The 21,129-nt window shown below is 38.2% G+C and overlaps 1 protein-coding gene and 1 long non-coding RNA gene across 2 annotated transcripts; both read right to left on the reverse strand.

Annotated features, from left to right (window-relative positions):
• Nucleotides 1-10,256: 10,256 nt before the first annotated feature.
• Nucleotides 10,257-11,958, reverse strand: LOC124256996. The gene is made up of 2 exons (XR_006893156.1): nt 11,794-11,958; nt 10,257-10,308 (listed from the first exon to the last, which is right to left on the reverse strand). It is a non-coding gene; the product is annotated as an uncharacterized LOC124256996 (long non-coding RNA).
• A 778-nt stretch (nt 11,959-12,736) lies between these two features.
• Nucleotides 12,737-16,753, reverse strand: LOC124257002 (sodium-dependent proline transporter-like). Its single transcript, XM_046690968.1, has 5 exons — nt 16,708-16,753; nt 15,309-15,421; nt 14,366-14,497; nt 13,966-14,065; nt 12,737-12,897 (listed from the first exon to the last, which is right to left on the reverse strand). The coding sequence occupies exons 1-5, from the start codon at nt 16,751-16,753 to the stop codon at nt 12,737-12,739; spliced, it is 552 nt and encodes a 183-aa protein (XP_046546924.1).
• Nucleotides 16,754-21,129: the final 4,376 nt, after the last annotated feature.

Consider the following 21,129-nt stretch of genomic DNA (forward strand, 5'->3'; position numbering starts at 1 on the left):
CGACTAACGGGATCGGGTGGTCAGGCTCGCTGACTTGGTTGACACATGTCATCGGTTCCCAATTGCGCAGATCGATGCTCATGCTGTTGATCACTGGATTGTCTGGTCAAGACTCGATTATTTACAGACCGCCGCCATATAGCTGGAATATTGCTGAGTGCGGCGTAAAACTAAACTCACTCACTCACTCAATATTTGTAAAAGTAGCCTTTGTCTGGACGGTTTGCTTGGCCAAGCTGTCTTTGGAGAACATTCAAGAAACGTTTTGTGGTCCAAGGGAGATAACTATTTTTGTTTTAAACCAGCTGATCACATTCGTCACTACTCGTCCTTTTCCGTACCTTTGTCGACGAATGCTATGTGCGAAAATACGACAAACCAATCAGAACGCGCGTAATGAGTGCGGTACTTTGATAAAAAATAATCCTCAGTACATACTTAAATCGTTTATGGCATTATGTGATCATGAAAAATATGTATCAGCATATTAAAAATACAAAGATTATATCTAACAGAATTGTGTAGCCTGATGTGAAGTTATTAATAAAAGAAAGGGGCCATGGACGATGAGAGATTCACATACACGCGTTTAGTTACGTAGTGGTTGTCCTGGGCCCAGTTGAGTCTTTTTCTGACGAACTTGCAGGCTTGTTTTGGTGATTGTACGTGCGCTTTTCCGACATTTTTAGGAATCAAAATTTCATAAATTGCTAATTATAAATTGTTTCAAAACAATATGTTTATTTTATCATTAACTAGTAAACTTTAATCGTTACCACCGGACTTACATTTCACATCTTTGGGGATATTTTAGTCTGGCGTTTCCGGGGTCATATTTTTTCAGCTAATTCATTTGAAAATTCCACCAGGGATATGGCAGCAAGTTTACACGAATGTTTGGTTTGAGAAATATTTTAAAGTCATTTTTATGTATCTGTTTTGGAATTAAAGGTAGCTGAAAAATATTATTCTTTGACACAAATCCCATGTGTCATTCTTAAACCCTATTTAGCTGGTAATACTTACGTTAGAATATGTGTTTAACAAACATATTTCTCCTCTTAGTTGTATCCCTCCCGAGGGACACGAGTCGGTATTCAGATTGTCTCGGAATGACGCCAGTTAGTCACGAATGCGAACAACCATCTGAACTTAAATAAGCGCATGAAATTCCATATAAATCCTTCACAAAGTAACACCTGCGTCATTATCTTATATGCCGGCCTTTCCTCAACTGGACAAAGGATAGAAAATGTGAAACGTCTGATATCCGAAATGGGATTCGACACCATTCTTCTTAGAGAGGCTGACCCAACTGATCATTTGCTAAAAGTATGTATCTGTTGCATGCTGCCGAAACCAGTGACGTGGTGTTGCTCCTTCATGTATCATAACTTCTTTAAGTGGCATTTTTAGAAGTTGGAGAGTCAGAAAAGGATACACTTTATGGATGAACAACTTCTTTATTCAGGTGATTGAATGGTGCGCTATTCCTTTTATACCGATACATGTTGGCATGCTGCAAGTGCAGTAAACATTTAACTTTAACTGAAAACTCAACTTCCATGAATTGGTATAAGGTACTACGTCCATGCCATTACTTGTTTTGGTTGTTTAAGCGACATATTATCAACAATTTTGCAACACTATTTGGAGGTTAAACATGTCAAAGTCTTAGTTTGATAAATTCTTTAAAAAATGAATTATAGGTTTCGACTGGACCTTTGTTGCTGCTAGGTAAATATCATGTCACCGACTTCACTGTTTTTACCACTGCTATTATATTTTATACTTCTATTCTACTATGTACTACCATAGTTTAATGCAATTTTTTCTGATAAGTGTGAAGGGGTTTCTTGTGAAATGTTGCATTAAAGTGTGTATTATCCTTGTTGGAAAGTTGGATCTGAGTACAATAAAAACCAGGTTGAAACACCAGCGTTAGGCTTTATTGTTTGAACAGCAAAACGAAGATAGTCCTGCTAGTTGGTTGTTATCTTGCCGATTCATCCTGTAACCTTGCTGCTTCTGTAGTTCGCAGGTCGCCATTCATCATCAGGCATTAAGGCAAGACGTACACTCTGTCAATAAAAGCAATTTATAAGCAACAAATGTTTCATCCACACATACTTCAAGGCCAGTGCCGAACAGGACATTCTACAATATTTCTGTCTAAATTCTACTTCCCTGCTACCAAATCAAAGACCTTCAAATTCAAACGTGAAAAGCAGTGTAATGGATAACATAATCTGAAATGTCACCAGAATTCTTTAAGACGGAAGAAAAACAATGTATCATCTTCTTCAAGAAATTGGTCGCCATGTGCTTCCTGACAGTCAGGACCATGTAGAGGGGTATCGGTAGAAGGGGCAGCACTGCAATGAAGCAGCCGATTGTAGAGGCGTAGCTAGGATACACGTACGTGCCGTAGGTTGGTGGCTGGTAGCGGAGAAGTGTCAAGATGAAAGTGATCTGGATTTAAAACAAAGTGTCGTGAGGGTAACATGTATAATAAGTGTGTATTTGGCGCCGATACATTTCAGGAGACGTATTTATTTTTCGGTCTTTTGCGATGTTCTTAAACAAAATACCACTTTAATAATTGTCCTCGTCGGTGTAGGATACGCTCACCTTTTGGTGAGTGACTGAGGAAGTGAGGTTTTACGCCGCGTTTAGCAACATTCCTGCACTATCACGGCGGCGGACGCCTGAAATAGGCTTCACACATTGTGCCCATGTGGGGAATCGAACCCGGGTCTTCGGCGTGACGAGCGAACGCTTTAACCACTAGGCAAACCCCTCACCCCACACATATTTTAAACACATATACAAGGTATCATATGTCTATGTGAGACTTCAATGCCATCATTGTATCGTGCAGCTGCATTGTACTTACTATCAATATTGTCGGCGTTACCAGAGCCCAGAGGATCTTTACAGGCATCAGCAGTGGCTTGCCAATCATCATCTCAACGTCTTTACTAATTCGTGTTATACCTGACAGAACATATGGTCACACTGACAAACATTGTAAGGTAGCGTTCATAACTGAAATTGTATTAATATGTGTACTGTACCTACTTTCTGACAATGTTACGACTGGCTCTCTACCCCATGAATAAAAAGCAAGTAATCTATTTGTACAAAGTAAATACATTTTGAAGTTAAAATATACAGTGACAAACTATATATTGTCATCCATGATAAAGAAAGTTTAACTTTGAATACGTTTGAATACGTCTGTACCTTGAACATGTGTCTTGAAGACATACGTCTAGCAGCTGAAAAAAACTGAATAATAACTATGGCCATAAAATCCATTTGCCCATAAAATCGGCAGTTGACTTTACCCAAATTAAACGCTTGCTGAAGACCCACCTGTTTTCCTCTCATTACAACTAACTATGTATATCCTTGTGTGTTTAACAATGCGTGGTACAAATGCACATTTAATATCATTATGTAAACTACAAAGAACGAGTTTCGGGATTCCATCGACCCTTGCGGATCTTTCACTTCCAACACAATATATAGGGACAAAATTCAACTTGTTCATTGACAAGAAATGAGTTTTTTGGTAAATGTTTATAAGGAACTGTTGTATGCAAATGAAGTGAATAGAAAATCTTGGAGGAAAGAAAGTTTTCTGATGGTGACCTGTAAGTCCATTCTGGACCAGACAATCCGGTGACTGATATTGTGAGCAACGGCGACCACCAATTCACAAACAATTAATCATGAGCACATGATGGATTGAGTGAATTTTAAGAGTAAGCATACACACTTGATATCAATAAATAAATGTACGCACCATATATCCACGAAACGACAATACACTCCAGTGTACTTATCGCCATGGGCCCGAGAGACAATACATACCAGTCGACCAGCTGAAACATGTACGGCCCTCCCTGCAACAGGAAGTCAGCAAGTCCATATCGTCCTTCAGGCAATATATACTATTATGGTTAACAAATTTTACTCACTTTTACGTTTAGTACTGCCACTCTCGTCGCTGCCGCCTCTTCCTTGCTCTTATGTCTACCGGCACAGCAATAACTTCTACTGCTGCTCCTTTGACATTACTGCTATTACATCTTCAACTTGTACGACGGTTTCCACTCAAAATACCACTACCATTGCCACAGATGCCAATACAGTAACTCTCTCTACTACTACTACTTCTACTAGTACTGCTGCTGCTACTACTAACCTCTGACAAAACTACTACTGCTACGGTTGATGCTGCTTCTGCTAGTACTACTACATCTACTACTACACAACAGTCACTGATGCATGTTGTAATACATAACTCTTTGACTAATGACTCCCACTTTGATTTAATACCAGTATCACTCAGTGAGATCAGTGGTCCCGAACTTGGCAGGTATCTGCTGTGGTAATAAAGACCTGTGGACAAACAAAAGAATGATTCCATATTCATAATATTATTCAAAATAATCTTAGATGCATTGAAACCTTCACCAAAGCTATGAATATCTTTCCATTTGAAAGCTGAAAATTATGTTTCTGCCACAAGAAATATAATTTCTATTTATCCAAGCAAAGCAAAAGCTCTGGCTGACTGTCTTTTAAATTCAAAATCAATTTACCAGGATTTTTAAACATAGCATTCTTGTTATTTTAATTTTGGCTAACAGTTCTTACAATCGCCAACAGCTGAAGGGATGGTGTAAATGCAACTAGGCTCCATGCAGGTAGCAAAGGTACTGTAAGTCCCCATGGTCCCTAGTATGGTGATGTACCTTCAGTTGGTGGCAATCTATAGCCTGGTTTTATATTGTACTGGCGTGTATAGTTAAATGTTTTAGATTTGGTTACTAGTTTTAAATTTCAACCTGTGATAATCTAGATGTTTTAGTGTCCTTCGTTGACAGGTTTTTATAATGTACCTTTAATATCTATTAATCTGTAACTTGACTTAGTCACGATATGGCTGAAATATTGCCAAAGTGACTTTAAATTTTAACACACTCACTCAGTCACTGTCTTTTAAAGGGAGAAAACCTTTAAAAGTGACTAAAGCGTTTATAAAATATATCATGTTCCATAAGCTGCTTAAAGCTGTTTGAAATGTTTTCTTGCATTCTTTTGCACTATTCACTTTTGTGTAAAACCTTTTGTATAAAAAGGAGGTGTGTCAGAAAAACATGTACTTTGGGCTGGATGTCTGTTATACTGTAATTTAAAACTTGAATCTTGAATTAATCAAAACTCGATTCCTAATATAATTTATCTTTACTGGGATTTATCTAACAAAGTCATTCACATGAACAATTGAAAGAAATATCCCACTTCAATGCATCCATATGACTACGGGGATTATGTACGATAGCCGAATGGTTAAAGCGAAAGACCCGGGTTCGATTCCCTACATGGGTGCCCATCGTGATATTGCAGGAATGTAAATAAGGTGGTGAAAAGGCATATTCACTCACTTGTTCATTGGATTATGTCTTTACTATCTGTGTTGTGTAAATATCCGTTATCTTTAATATAGAAAACACTTGATTTACAAGCTAATAATTATATTAAAGCTTTCTAAATCCAGATCATATAGACGCCATGAAGGTCACAGCATGTCCAATAACTTGATCTGTCCCTCCCTGCAGGCTGTGTACGTGACTGCGCTGCTGCCGTACGTCCTCCTCATCTCCATCTGCATCACGACGCTGTTGCAACCAGGTGCTCTAGATGGCGTGTATTACTTTTTCATACCAGACTCTACAAACTACTTGATATACAGGTGTGTTTCAATTGACAGAATTCAAGTCTTTGCAATTCTATGTATTTCCTTACTACCCTCTTCTTCCAATCTTGATGAATACTGACCGAACACGCCTCACGTTCATTTATTTAGCAAATACAATAAAATATGTTACATTTGACCAATTTCTAAAATGGCATTGCGTATTCATTGATGAAAATAGTATTCAATTTCGAGTTTCTGAATTATGTAACATGCTTGTGAACATGATTCATGTCATAACTTCTGATGTTTTCCTTCTATAACATTCTGTGACTATGTTGAGAATATGCTGGGCTATTCCTGCTTCTTCGGATGCCTCCAGATAAATATCAACTCTCTGTTTAAATATATCATACATCAAGCGTGGTATATCTTTGCAGTGTTGATATATACACAAGCACGTCATTACCCTCTACTGAATCTAAACCCTCCACAAGTGATTACAACAGCAGGTCAAGTTTGATAACCAGTGATATTCACAAGAATGAAGGTCAAACCTAACATCGCCACACTTTTTGCTAGAGGAGATTTTAATGGAGAGTAACATATTGCCATCATCTGTTATATATCTACAAATGATATCATTGATTGTCATCAGCATAATTGGTCAGATAAAAAGGACTGTGTGGTCAGATGTTAATGACAGATCAGATACATATATAACGGGATACAAACCAGTGCATTTGTGACGGAAGCCAATAAGATCAAAGCAAAATCGATCAATTCTGTGTCCAAACAGGCTTGACATTCATTATGTAAGACAAAGCCTCGCAATGAAACGTTACATAATTGGCTAGTCCCATACCTTCCGCAAGATTAGAACAATTTAACAGTTGAAATGTGTGTGTTATGTTTACAGAGATAGTATCATACTGACGATTGTCTCAGAAGGAACCAGTATCATCTGTGGCCTGGTGACCTTTGCTGCTCTCGGAATCATGTCACAGAAAACGGGAGTTCCCATTGAAACTGTTGTCTCAGGGGGTAGGTAATCTGTTTTTATATGATAAAAACAAACTCCAGTTTTAAGAAAGAATAAAGGAAAGTGTTGGGTCTTCCTATGTAACTGATAGGTAGTACTCCAAAGCTACAAGGCTCGTATGATACTTTTTGATCCTGAAAAGTGTTTTAAAGGATTCCTCCTTGCTGAATACAATGTTTCATAACTAGTTATCAGAGTCCAGTGGTGTATTGTGTTTGGGACAGTTGCATCAGGGGGCACAGTATAAGGATACACGTTAAAACATGCAGAAGTATTTCCTCAAATGTCACTAAACATAACCTTCCAGAACGGCGGTAAATTTTAGATTTACAAAATGTTTGATTGTGCACTTACCTTGTGTTTACATGTAGATTATTTAAATAACAATATACAAAAGCGACCAAACCCGTTCCCTATCCATAATAAATCCCTGCTCAAGGCGCTTTTAGCTTATGAATCACTATGAAATAGTGATGATACTCGATGTTCGCGACAATGTGGGCATATCCTGCCCCTCCATGGGCACCCGTCATAAACAAATGCTAGGTTAGTTAATTGTTTACCTGAAAAAGCATGGTAGTGTATATACAGTAGCGTATGGTACCATTAACAACGGGAAGTGCATCAGACATTATTTGGTCATTGATGCATCAAACTGTAAAATGTTCTCAATAAATCTACCATAAAACACTTCCTGACATCTTGAATGTTGTAACCTTGACCCAAGAACTTCTGACCAAGAGGCACGTGAGACGGGATTGCACCTCAAAGGTTGTTAAATGTACACAGTAAAGGCTGGAGGTGTTGGAATATTGACAAAAAGGAAAATTTGTCATCCCTCTGAATATTTAACCATATTTTTGACACTGAACCTTTTTGAATGGATCTAAATGTAATGCAAATAAAGTGGTCTCACTGATACATATTATTGCAAGTTCAGGTGGGTTAATCAGTGGAAGGGAATTGGCTCTTTTCTTGCTATTGGCTGATAACAGATCATTTATATACCTGAAGTTTCAGTTAAACTTATTGTCAAAATTACCTACTTTCGATTAACAATAGACCCACGAAATGGCACGGCTGTGACATACAGGCGATGATACAGTGTTAATGATAACATATTGGGTAAGGTGCTTTCGTGTTAGGGCGTGTATTGATGTGCCTGGTAGGTATACTCGATACTGAGTGACACGTGTGACAGTCTGAAGGACTATTAGTGTTTAATGCGCTGATTTCAGGTCTGAAGGTTGAAAGATGACTGTTTCCCTTTCCCTTTCGTTCCAACTCAGGCCATAACTTGTAATAGTGTTGGTGATCAATGTCCTTTCCCTATACATGCATCATCCCTGGTATTGACAAGGAAAGACATTTCGTCCAAACCAAATAAGTATATTGCATATTAAAACGTATGGTAATTTCAACATATGCACGCATTTCCTAGATGCACACTTTCCACGGATATAATTGGCCTCTTACATGGAAGTCTAGTTTTATAACAAACTTTACAGTACTACCGTGTGATAAGAGGCCCTATGCATCACTCGAAACGTTTCATTTTTTTAAAGTGAGGCAAGATGTTTAAGTTCTCCTTTACATTTTTCGTGTATGGATGTTTTTCTTAACCTTTATTCTGTTTGTAGCATATAGTAAGCATATAAACGCTACACTATAGACGTCTCCATTAATCTTTATACGTTGGGCTGAGCATCACCAAAGCAATGTATTGTGCTGTATTGCTGAAGACCTCACACTACCCACCATGTAACAAAGCAATATAATTATATTTGTCAGTACATTCTTTGTCTTTGTAAGTTTGATGACGAACGGAGATTCTTCTGCGATCTTCTGAATGAACTTAATTTTATATGCAGAGATGATCCATAGGCTTGTCGTAATGGCCGTTCATATTGACTTGAATGGGTTTTTTTCACAATGAGTTTTCTTCTGCAATCATCTGTTAACCACAATAGATCAACCATTTATTTATTCCGAGGGATTTGATCAAAATAATAAATAATCATAGAAATGCTTTAAAACATGCTAATGCTTCCAGACTGTGGAATAAGGCACGATTGCTGACTAACATTGTTGCAAGGTGTTTTTCATAAATAAATATTTAGGCTCGAAATATCAAATGGTCGATCGCTGATGAAAACTATGAAATGGGCCAAATCGAATATGACTTTTTATTCGTTACAAATAAAGATTTTTGAAGAACTGAATAAATGTAACAAAACACAAACGTTCCAAAGTTAGACGTTACTAAATAATGCAGTTTGTTCAGAGAACTTGTAAACTGATCTGGGATTTACGCACGTCAAGAAAGGCCCGTGCTTCACTCACTTTTTAATACAAATACAGTACATGTATATAAAATTCAGTCATGATTGGGGAATATACTTCATCTTGATTTGACAATACGAGGTTGTTATCATGTGACCATTATCATGATCTGACGGCCATATCAACTCAGAAGTTAATGTTTACAGAACTCTCATGTCATGATATTTCAATTGCGCAGATGCTCATGTTATTGATCACTGGATTCTCTGGTCCAGACTTGACTATTTACAGACCATAGCTGGAATATTGTTGTGCGCAGCGTTAAGCAACACAGATTACAGTGTGTGTGTGTGTGTTATGGCAAAACAAGTCATAAATCGAATTGAAGGGCTATTTTGAGTGTCGTCTAGATGACACTTTTCTCTATCCAACAGTAAAATAATCTCTTCAGGGTCACATTGCCCCTTACTTGGTTTTAAACGTTGAACAAGGCTCAAATTTGTATTCTAAACAGCAAGCTGCCTTTTCAGTTGCAAATTCGACAATACAAAATTCGATTAAATCTTCATTTCTTCTGTTCTACGAATCACAGAATTCAACAACGCTCCTCCCAGAACCTAGTAAAGCGAGCGGGAAAACGCGGTGAAAAGAGATGACATGACAACCCCTAGGCTATTTAAGAAACTGCTCCTCGCTGCCTTTGTAGATCACTTCATACCATCTGTTGGGGCATTTGTGACTCAGGCTCCGCAATTAACAGTGCAGAGTTGCGTCCCTTGGGTATGCCATAAACCAATGACCATTCAGATACCAGGTCTCTCAGAAGCTTGATCGTGCCCGTGGTTTCACGAGCATTAACGTCTGAGACCTGCGTCAAGGCGTTGTTTAACTCACTCACTCATATATTTTGTATAACTCTGTATAGCTACAACAAAGGAAAGCGTATACGCAGAACATACATGTATAAACGCAACCAACAGAAAATGCCTCTTCATTTTCTGTGTATCAGCAAATGGTAATATGGGAATGATTGGCCGTTTTTTGAGAGGTGGCAATTATAGTATATTAACATTGTCGCGATGGACTGTTAGTGCACTTAGTCAATAATAAAGACGGCTTGAAACGTTAAGGTTCCATGTTTTTGTTTGAACAGCACCGTGAGCGTAGTCTTGAGAGGTGGTTGTTATGTTGTGGACTCATCAATGGAATCCTGCCGGCTTCTGGAGTTCGCAGGTCGCCATTCATCATCAGGTCTCAAGGCAAGACGTACACTCTGTCAACGAAAGCGAATTCCTATCACATATATCGTTTCATTAGTTCATATATGTAAATTGGCTTGTCGGTTTGATTTTTCATCTGTACTAAGTTTGCAAACTGGAAACATATATTGACGTTTCCGTTACCCTGCTGTTCAACGTATCCATTATAAATATTTTAAAGCATTGTACAGCTGTACACCAGTTGGTTAAAAGCAGAGTGGTACGGAAGCAGTAGCAAACTAATGACCTAAAGGACAGCCCAAGGATTGGATGACTTGGTGTGACGTCAAAGGGTCTTTGCAGTTAGTACATTTTTAAAAGAGAACACACAACACTGACAACTGTCATCACAGAAATCGAGCTCAATCGGGAATCAACTCATCAGTTTTGGGGTCTAGGGTAAAGCGCCCCATACTATCAGATCGTCGCCCTATCCACACTTTCGCAACTGTGCTAATAGTTCATACAACTGAGAGCTCAACAATATCATGTATATGTATAGCACTCTGTTTTATTGGCCATATCATAAAGGACAAGATCCGGCTTGGATGACCCTGGATACGACTGATGCTGTGTAAGGGTCTATTCAGAACAAAGTTATAGTGAGTGAGTTAGTTAAAACATTTATCGTCTCATCGGCAATATTTCAGCCATATCGGGGCGAGAACAATTAATTGTTATACATCCTATTTAATGGTAAATTATTAAAACATGTCAACAAAGGACTGTAAAATAACTAGAATATCACAGATATGAATCTAAAACTAGTAATACAAACTAAAACAGTTTTACTATAGATTACAGTAAAATATAAAAACAGGCTATAGAATGCCAACAACTGAAGGTAGATCACCATACAAGGGACCATAGGGACTTACAGTACATTTGCTTCCTGCATGGGCCACAAAGTTATAGTAATCAATTTCCATTCAGCACTCTTCATATTCTTGGTCTTACTGTGGACATTTGCCAATCAACAAGCACGGCGAAATAGGCCGTCGTGTCGCTTTAAATACTGTTTGGACCAAAACAGGAGTTAGTTGGTGAATGAATGAGAGAGTGGGTTAAAATTCCACATCGGCAGTATTTCAGCAATATCGAGACTACATATTAATAAAAGCCAACTTAAATACAATACATTCCTCCTTGACAGCGGTACAAGAATCTGTATCGAAACGTTGCACTCACGAAATAAACAAGTTGCTATCCATAAATGTTGTCTATATTGTACTCCCCAGCTTCTAAAAAGCCACTCAAAGAAGTTAATAAATATCTGAAAAACATAATGATCAGAGAATGTTTCTTAAAACTTGAACCTAACGATATGTTTACTCCAAAAACAACCACGGGGACCAGCGCAGGACATCCACTGACTAGGAGTAGGACAGTTCAGTTGAGCCTATAGCGTAGTCTACATTTCTTGTTAACATTGCGATGCAGGGTTGATGTTAATATCTTTATTTAATAGTCGATACAGTTTAAGAACAAGTGTGTGCTACCTTCTTCAGGGAATTGGTCGCCATGTGCTTCCTGACAGCCATGACCATGTAGACTGGTATCGGTAGTAGGGGCAGCACTGCAATAATCCAGCCGATTGTAGAAGCATAGCTAGGAAACTTGTACTTGCCGTAGGTTGGTGGTTGGTAGCGGAGAAGTGTCAAGATGAAAGTGATCTGGATATGAAACAATGATATCACAAGCAGACTTTGAAAAGGGTAACAAGTATAATTAGTGTGTATTTGGCGCCTGTATATTTTCAGACACGTGTTTATTGAGATAAAGTTTAATCTTAAAGTCGTGTTGTTAATGCGATGTTCTGAAACAAAATTAACTTTAAACTTGTTCCCGTTGGGGCAGAATAAGTTCACCTTTTAGTCAAGTCCCCATATGATTTTCTTTTCATATGATTAGTATATAATCTGATAAACGCACACAACGGATATACTCTAAATCGTGATTTATGGTGATTGAGTTTGGGAATGTTTTGTATTTTAACAACATCATGAAGAAGCCTGTAATGGCAACAGGTCCAAGAGTGAGTGTGTGAGTGAGTTAACATTTAAAGTCACTTTGGCAATATTTCAGCCATATCGTGACTAAATCAAGTTATAGATTAATATATATTAATTATTATAAAAACCTGTCAACGAAGGACAGTAAAACAACTAGATTATCACAGGGTGAAATTTAAAACAAGTAACCAAATCTAAAACATTTAACTATACACGACAGTACAATATAAAACCAGGCTATAGATTGCCAACAACTGGAGGTAGATCACCACACTAGGGACCATGGAACAGATCCAAGAGCACTTAATAACAGACTGTATATACAATATTCATACAACGAGCTGGCGGTGGTTGGAAAGCTGCTCAGACGAGTCATATGCTATCATAATATTGATGAACTTCTTTCACATACTTTGTAAGCAAGTATGTATCACATGTCTATTTGAGACGTCAATGCCATCATTGTACCGTGCAACTGCATTGTACTTACTATCAAGATTGTCGGCGTTACCAGAGCCCAGAGGATCTTTACGGGCATCGGCAGTGGCTTGCCAATCATCATCTCAACGTCTTTACTGATTCGTCTTATACCTGACAGAACATATGTTTACACATATGTTTACACATATGTTCACATTGTAAGTTCATGTGTGTTCATAACATATTATTTTGTGCAATTGTATTGATATTATACTCTATTAACATTATGACTATGCTACTACCGGTTTGCTCTCTACCCCATGGATACAATCCAAGTAATATGTTTACAATGTCCTTTTTCTTGTAAATAAATTTTGAAGTTTAAAGATACAGTGACGAACTATACTATTCACACTTTGCTAAGTATCAAATATTGATTCAACAGAAAAACTATGGTGTGGGGTCAAATGTGGTATATATATCTAAGCCTATTGTAATGGATCCAAGTTTTCAGTATGTCACTGCATCTTGTGGATCCCATACCTGCTATTGAAAGGTGTTGTGTACTTGTCAATGACCCGTGACGTGATTTGCAAAATGATTGGTTGGTGCCATGAAAACCATTTTATGGTTACTCATGTATCAAGTGCATACGGTTAGCTTAAAGTGGCTGTTTTCCTAAAGAAATGTTACCATATCATTATTTATCCAGTTTAAATGGATACAATTTCAAATTCTAAATCTACGTTGAAGTAAAGTTTCTTGTGATCCTTAGTAATGTGTGAGTAATAAATATATAGTGATCTACGATCAGGACATTTTATCTTCAGTTTGAATACGTCTCTGTCTTGAACATATGTCTAGAAGACATACTTGTAGCAAGGGAAAAAAAAACAAACTTGCTCAACGAATAAAAGCTACAGAGAACGCGTTTCAGGATTCCATCAACTTTGCGAGATCTTTTACATCTAAAACCTTTATTCTCTGTATGAAATGAGTGGTTTAGTAAATATTTTTAAGGAACTGTTGTATCCAAATGAAAGGAATAGAAAACCACGGGTGAAAGACATTTTCGTATGGTGACCTGTAAGTCCATTCTGGACCAGACAATCCAGTGATTTTTATTATGAGCAGCGATGACCGCTGACATACAAAAACTTAAATCATGACCATTTGATCCATTGAGTCAATTTTAACAGTTAGCATATATACTTGATACACATAAATTGATGTACGCACCATATATCCACGACACGACAAGACACTCCATTGTACTTATCACCATGGGTCCGAGAGACAACACATACCAGTCGACCAGCTGAAACATGTACGGCCCTCCCTGCAACAGGAAGTCCATATCGTCCTTCAAAAAATACCCAACGTCTACTGTCACAACAACAACAACAGCAACAACAATAACAACTACTACTACTACTACTACCACTACTGCTACTACTACTACTCTACTACTACTACTACTACTACTCCTGCTGCTGCTGCTGGAGAGCTGCTGCTTTTGCCCTTGACATTACAGCCGTCTACAGCTAGCACAATCGTTTCGTCTTCAAATACATGTACCACTGCCACAACAATGACCTTTTTGGACCTACTGAATTGTTCAGCAGGTAAGCATAGTGACCTGGGTACAGAAGATGAGTCCAATCAGAAATACTGTCAGGCAGCATCCTCCTGTTAGAAACATCCTCTTCTTGCTCAGCTGCCGCGGATACTGGTCAATCAGGGCAGTAATAATGACTTCAGTACTCAGGAACTGGAAGGACAACAGTGGACGGTGTAGCTCCATGCAAACCAGTAATATGTTCATAAACATCAGTGTCGTCCAGTCGTATTTTACTCTGAATGCCATTGTTAATATTGATATATTTAGCTGGAAATGTCGTTTAACATAACCTTCAGACATATTCCATAAATGGCATTGCTACTTGTAGATAATATACTGAACATGTAATCAGTCATTATTGTTTGTGCGTTTTCACTCCACGCTCAGCTTGAGATAGATCTTTGGAGAGAAATAAAAGTTTATGAACTTGTTCAGGATATGTGTACAAAAGTCTGTGATATCCGTTGTGAGTTTGGTGCTGTTTTACATCAGCACTGCCCAGGCCGCACACTATTCCACATGTGAATGTGCCATTTAAATGATCGAATCTGAGCCATACAAAGCATTGGTCTAGTTAATGCTTCAGAGAAGATGCTGTGCCCAAATGGTTACTACCAGAAAAAGCTGATGGAAACCTGGCTAGCTATTCTCGAAACGTTCGTAGACCTACGAACTACTTAAGCCATTCTTAACACATTGGCTACGATTAAAGTTAAGAATTCTTAGTGCTACGAACGTTTCGAGAATAAGGGCACTGATCTAAACTGGAATCCTTAATCCCCAGGCACTGACACTCACTCAATTTCGTTACTGCCAGAATAGGCTGTAGCCTGCTCTAATCTAGAATCCCTAATCCCAAATCAAAAAGGGCAGCAATATTCTGCCATGTTACATTTGGACCACATTTTTTCCCAGCTATCACGATGAATTAGAACATCGAATTGAACACTACATATTGTACCTGTGAATCCAAACCAACCATGAACAACATCAGAAAGAACATGAATGACCACAGCTGAGGGACCGGAAGTTGTGCGAGAGCGTCTGGATAGGTCACAAATCCCAATCCTGGACCTTCAATAGAGACGTAATATGCAGATATGGATCATATATAATTATGTATGGTATGGCCAGATATGGATCTATCGTTTGGGCAACAACGTTTAGTTTATAATCAAGATGGGACTGGTTCCATTTTACATACGGGCCTTGAGTACCTTACCCAGTATGTTATCATTAACACTGTATCATCGCCTGTTTGTCACAGTCGTGCCATTTCGTGGGTCTTTCGTTAATCGAAAGTAGGTAATTTTGCCAATAAGTTTAACTGAAACTTCAGGTATATTAATGATCCAAGAGCCAATTCCCTTCCACTGATTTTACGCACCTGAACTTGCGATAATATGTATCAGTGAGACCACTTTATTTGCATTACATTTAGATCCATTCAAAAAGGTTCAGTGTCAAAAATATGGTTAAATATTCAAAGGGATGACAATTTTTCCTCTTTGTCAATATTCCAACACCTCCAGACTTTACTGTGTACATTTAACAACCTTTGAGGTGCAATCCCGTCTCACATGCCTCTTGGTCAGAAGTTCTTGGGTCAAGGTTACAACATTCAAGATGTCAGTAGGGTTTTATGGTAGATTTATTGAGAACATGTTACAGTTTGATGCATCAATGACCAAATAATGTCTGATGCACTTCCCGTTGTTAATGGTACCATACGCTACTGTATATACACTACCATGTCTTTTGAGGTGAACAATTAACTAGCCTAGCATTTGTTTATGACGGGTGCCCATGGAGGGGCAGGGTATGCCCACATTGTCGCGAACATCGAGTATCATCACTATTTCATAGTGATTCATAAGCACATGCTCAGAAAATATTTGGAATTAGATAAAATCGACTCTGCCTTGAACAGGGATTTATTATGGATAGAGAACGGGTTTGGTCGCTTTTGTATAGTGTTATTTAAATAATCTACATGTAAACACAAGGTAAGTGCACAATCAAACATTTTGTAAATCTAAAATTTACCGCCGTTCTGCAAGGTTATGTTCAGTGACATTTGAGGAAATACTTCTGCATGTTTTAACGTGTATCCTTATACTGTGCCCCCTGATTCAACTATATCCCAAACACAATACGCCACTGGACTCTGATAACTAGTTATGAAACATTGTATTCAGCAAGGAGGAATCCTTTAAAACACTTTTCAGGATCAAAAAGTATCATACGAGCCTAGTAGCTTTGGAGTACTACCTATCAGTTACATAGGAAGACCCAATACTTTCCTTTATTCTTTCTTAAATCTGGAGTTTGTTTTACTCATACAAAAACAGATTACCTACCCCCTGTGACAACAGTTTCAATGGGAACTCCCGTTTTCTGTGACATGACTCCGAGAGCAGCAAAGGTCACCAGGCCACAGAAGATACTGGTTCCTTCTGAGACAATCGTCAGTATGATACTATCTCTGTAAATATAACACACATATTTCTACCATTAAATTGTTCTCATCTTGCGGAAGGTGTGGAGTTAGCCAATTATATAACGTTTCATTGCGAGACTTTGTCTTACGATTGCTCCGTCTCTGTGATTATAGAAATATAGATTCTCGAAGTTCAGTTTTATACCCATCTTTTGCTTATAATGCCACCGGAAGGTGACCTTCATACTTTGAGAAGGTTTCCTTGACATTGCAGTGATAGAACAAACGCCCATGTCCTAAGTGGTTGTTAGTAATGCACGCAAAAGTAATAACCAACCCTGTTGTGTTAATAAATTAATCATGTGAGATTTCAGTTTGATACTTTGTCATGTTACCGCACTGATGTGTTTGTAACTCACCGGAGACATGGTTCATGGAAGTTGTTGTAGCTCGCAGCAGTGCCAATCATCCCAAAGCCAACACCCAGTGAATAGAACACTTGCAAACATGCTTCCAGCCACACCTATATGAAGCGGTAGTGTAATTCATCGTCAGATAGTTCCATTGTTTCTATTAACAATCAGTAGATGGGAGAGGTCTGCTCGATACTATATTTAAACAGGGAGTTGATATTTAAATGAATAGTATTTTTTAGGATATAATGAATGTCAAGCCTGTTTGGACACAGAATTGATCGATTTCGCTTTGATCTTCTTGGCTTCCGTCATAAATGCACTGGTTTGTATCCCGTTATATATGTATCTGATCTGTCATTAACATCTGACCACACAGTCCTTTTTAACTGACCAATTATGCTGATGACAATCAATGATTCAGTTGTAGATATATAACAGATGATGGCAATATTTTACTGCACGTTGCTGTACCCGCAGCTAGGTGTTTGCACGTATTCACAATCTGGTCATATACCAACGGAATCGTGGGTTCTTTTAAGTGCACAGGGTTGTGTACTGTACACTAGCGGTTGTGACAACACTGAAAGAGTCTGCACACAAAGTTGACTCCAAGGTTTTTACACCCGGTCACAGGTGGGCTCGATCCCGGCACCTCAACCTCGCTGGATCACTAGCCTGACGCCTTAGCAAGCTCGCCCACCGCGCCATTTAACAGATGATGGCAATATTTTACTCTGCATTAAAATATCCTCTAGCAAAAAGTGTGGCGATGTTAGGTTTGACCTTCATTCTTGTGAATATCACTGGTTATCAAACTTGACCTGCTGTTCTAATCACTTGTAGAGGGTAAGATTCAGTAGAGGGTAATGACGTGCTTGTGTATATATCAAAACTGGAAGCCGAGGAAATACACACACTGCAAAGATATACCACGCTTGATGTATGATATATTTAAATAGAGACTTGATATTTATCTGGAAGCATCAGAAGAAGCAGGAATAGCCCAGCATATTCTCAACATAGTCACAGAATGTTATAGAAGGAAAACATCGGAAGTTATGACATGAATCATGTTCACAAGCATGTTACATAATTCAGAAACTCGAAATTGAATACTATTTTTATCAATGAATACGCAATGCCATTTTAGAAATTGGTCAAATGTAACATATCTTATTGTATTTGCTAAATAAATGAACGTGAGGCGTGTTCGGTCAGTATTCATCAAGATTGGAAGAAGAGGGTAGTAAGGAAATACATAGAATTGCAAAGACTTGAAATTTGTCAATTGAAACACACCTGTATATCAAGTAGTTTGTTGAAGTCTGGTATGAAAAAGTAATACACGCCATCTAGAGCACCTGGTTGCAGCAGCGTCGTGATGCAGATGGAGATGAGGAGTACGTACGGCAGCAGCGCAGTCACGTACACAGCCTGTAGGGAGGAACAGATCAAGTTATTGGACATATTGTGATCTTCATTGCGTCTGTATGATCTGGATTTAGAAAGCTTTAATTTAATTATTAGCTTGTAAATCAAGTGTTTTCTATATTAAAGATAACGGATATTTACACAACACAGCTAGTAAAGACATAATCCAATGAACAAGTGAGTGAATATGCCTTTTCACCACTTTATCTACATTCCTGCAATATCACGATGGGCACCCATGTAGGGAATCGAACCCGGGTCTTTCGCTTTAACCATTCGGCTATCGTACATAATCCCCGTAGTCATATGGATGCATTGATGTGGGATATTTCTTTCCATTGCTCATGTGAATGGCATTGTTAGATAAATCCCAGTAAAGATAAATTATATTAGGAATCGAGTTTTGATTAATTCAAGATTCAAGTTTTAAATTACAGTATAACAGACGTTCAGCCCAAAGTACATGTTTTTCTGACACACCTCCTTTATACAAAAGGTTTTACACAAAAGTGAATAGTACAAAAGAATGCAAGAAAACATTTCAAACAGCTTTAAGCAGCTTATTGAACATGATATATTTTATAAACGCTTTAGTCACTTTTCAAGTTTTTCTCCCTTTAAAGGACAGTGACTGAGTGAGTGTGTTAAAATATACTGAAAGGCAAAAGAAACGTCGTAATATTAGAAATGACATTTGAGTATCAATGGAGTATTTGAACCTATTTTTTTAAATATACACCAGAAGTCAAGTTTGAGGAAACATGAATCGTGGTCGTATAGCCTGCATTGCCCAATAAAGTATTGTTTGAGATTGAAGTTAGAAATGTTTTTGGTTTTTGGAGAGAGAAAAGTTCCCACAAATACAACATTGAAATCGAGATGCACGTGCATCATAAATGCATTCAGGCATAAATTGCCGGTTTGAATGGCAATCGTTCATTTGTTTTCTGAACACAGCAGCTATGACTAGGTTAACGAGAGATCAACCACAACCAGCTATTGGACGTCTGCACGCAGGTCAACATGCTCGAGTCATTGCTAATGACTTCAGTTGCAGCGTACGAACGATAGAACGTCTTAGAGTGCGATACAACGCCACCAGCAGCACTGAAGACCGTCCACGTAGTGGTCAACCCCGTGTAACAACACGTCGCCAGGACCGTCATATCGTCCATCAACACGTGCAAGACCTGTTCGCAAGGGCCAGAGAAACAGCTTGGGTGACCATAGGAAACCACCAGCGACCAGTCAGTGACATACCATTCGGCGACGTCTCCAAGCCAGGAACCTGTTTTGTCGATGTCCTGCCAGGAGACCCATATTCACCCAACGTCACCGCCGGGAACGTATCCAAGTGGACACAACAGCGGCAAAACTTTCGTGGGGGACAATGGAGAGGGGTTATCTTCTCTGATGAAAGTCGGTACTGCATTTCAGTGGCGTATTATTTTAAAAAAATAGGTTCAAATGTTCCATTGATACTTAAATGTCATCTCCAATATTACGACATTTCTTTTGCCTTTCAGTATATAAAGTCACTTTGGCAATATTTCAGCCATATCGTGACTAAATCAAGTTACAGATTAATAGATATTAAAGGTACATTATAAAAACCTGTCAACGAAGGACAGTAAAACAACTATATGTTCACAGGTTGAAATTTAAAACTAGTAACCAAATCTAAAACATATAACTATACACGACAATACAATATAAAACCAGGCTATAGATTGCCAACAACTGAAGGTTGATCACCATACTAGGGACCATGGGGACTTACAGTACCTTTGCTACCTGCATGGAGTCTAGTTGGATTTATACCATCCCTTCAGCTGTTGGCGATTGTAAGAAATGTTAGCCAAAATTAAAATAACAAGAATGCTATGTTTAAAAATCCTGGTAAGTTTAAATTGATTTTGAATTCAAAAGACAGTCAGCCAAAGCTTTTGTTTTGCTAAGATAAATAGAAATTATATTTCTTGTGGTAGATACATAATTTTCTGCTTTCAAATGGAAAGATATTCATAGCTTTGGTGAAGGTTTCAATGCATCTAAGATTATTTTGAATAATATAATGAATAAGGAATCATTCTTTTGTTTGTCCACAGGTGTCTATTACCACTGCAGATACTTGCCAAGATATTGCGATATAGACAAACATATTGGATGCCACTGATCTCACTGAGTGATACTTGTATTAAATCAAAGTGGGAGTCATTGGTCATTGAGCCTGACAACTCGATCCCGTCAGTGGCTTACGACAAGCATGACTGAACTCTGACTTGAAGTACTGTACTCCTTGTGAACATTGTACTTTGCTTCCTGTTGGTTCTAAAAGAACTCGTGCCCATTTTGTAACTTGTGAGATCTGAATTTGAAAGGATATATCCGTATCTGAGTGGATGTTCTGTTGAATAGTTGGCTCGTAATCAGTGTATTAAATATTGAAAGGGCATTGGTACAGATGTTGGCAGTGATATTTCAGTTCACATTGC

The sequence above is a fragment of the Haliotis rubra genome, unplaced genomic scaffold (assembly GCF_003918875.1).
Source record: "Haliotis rubra isolate DU_JTF1 unplaced genomic scaffold, ASM391887v1 Scf1168, whole genome shotgun sequence".
Taxonomy (NCBI): Eukaryota; Metazoa; Mollusca; class Gastropoda; order Lepetellida; family Haliotidae; genus Haliotis; species Haliotis rubra.

Bases quoted from the DNA above. Each gene is read 5' to 3' on its own strand.
- LOC124257002 (XM_046690968.1), bottom strand. From the start codon at position 16,753: ATGTCACAGAAAACGGGAGTTCCCATTGAAACTGTTGTCACAGGGG. The intron at 15,422-16,707 runs GTAGGTAATCTG...TCTCTATTGAAG, and splicing joins TGAAACTGTTGTCACAGGGG to GTCCAGGATTGGGATTTGTG. The intron at 12,898-13,965 runs GTGCGTACATCA...ATGTTCTGTCAG, and splicing joins TGTCGTGTCGTGGATATATG to GTATAAGACGAATCAGTAAA.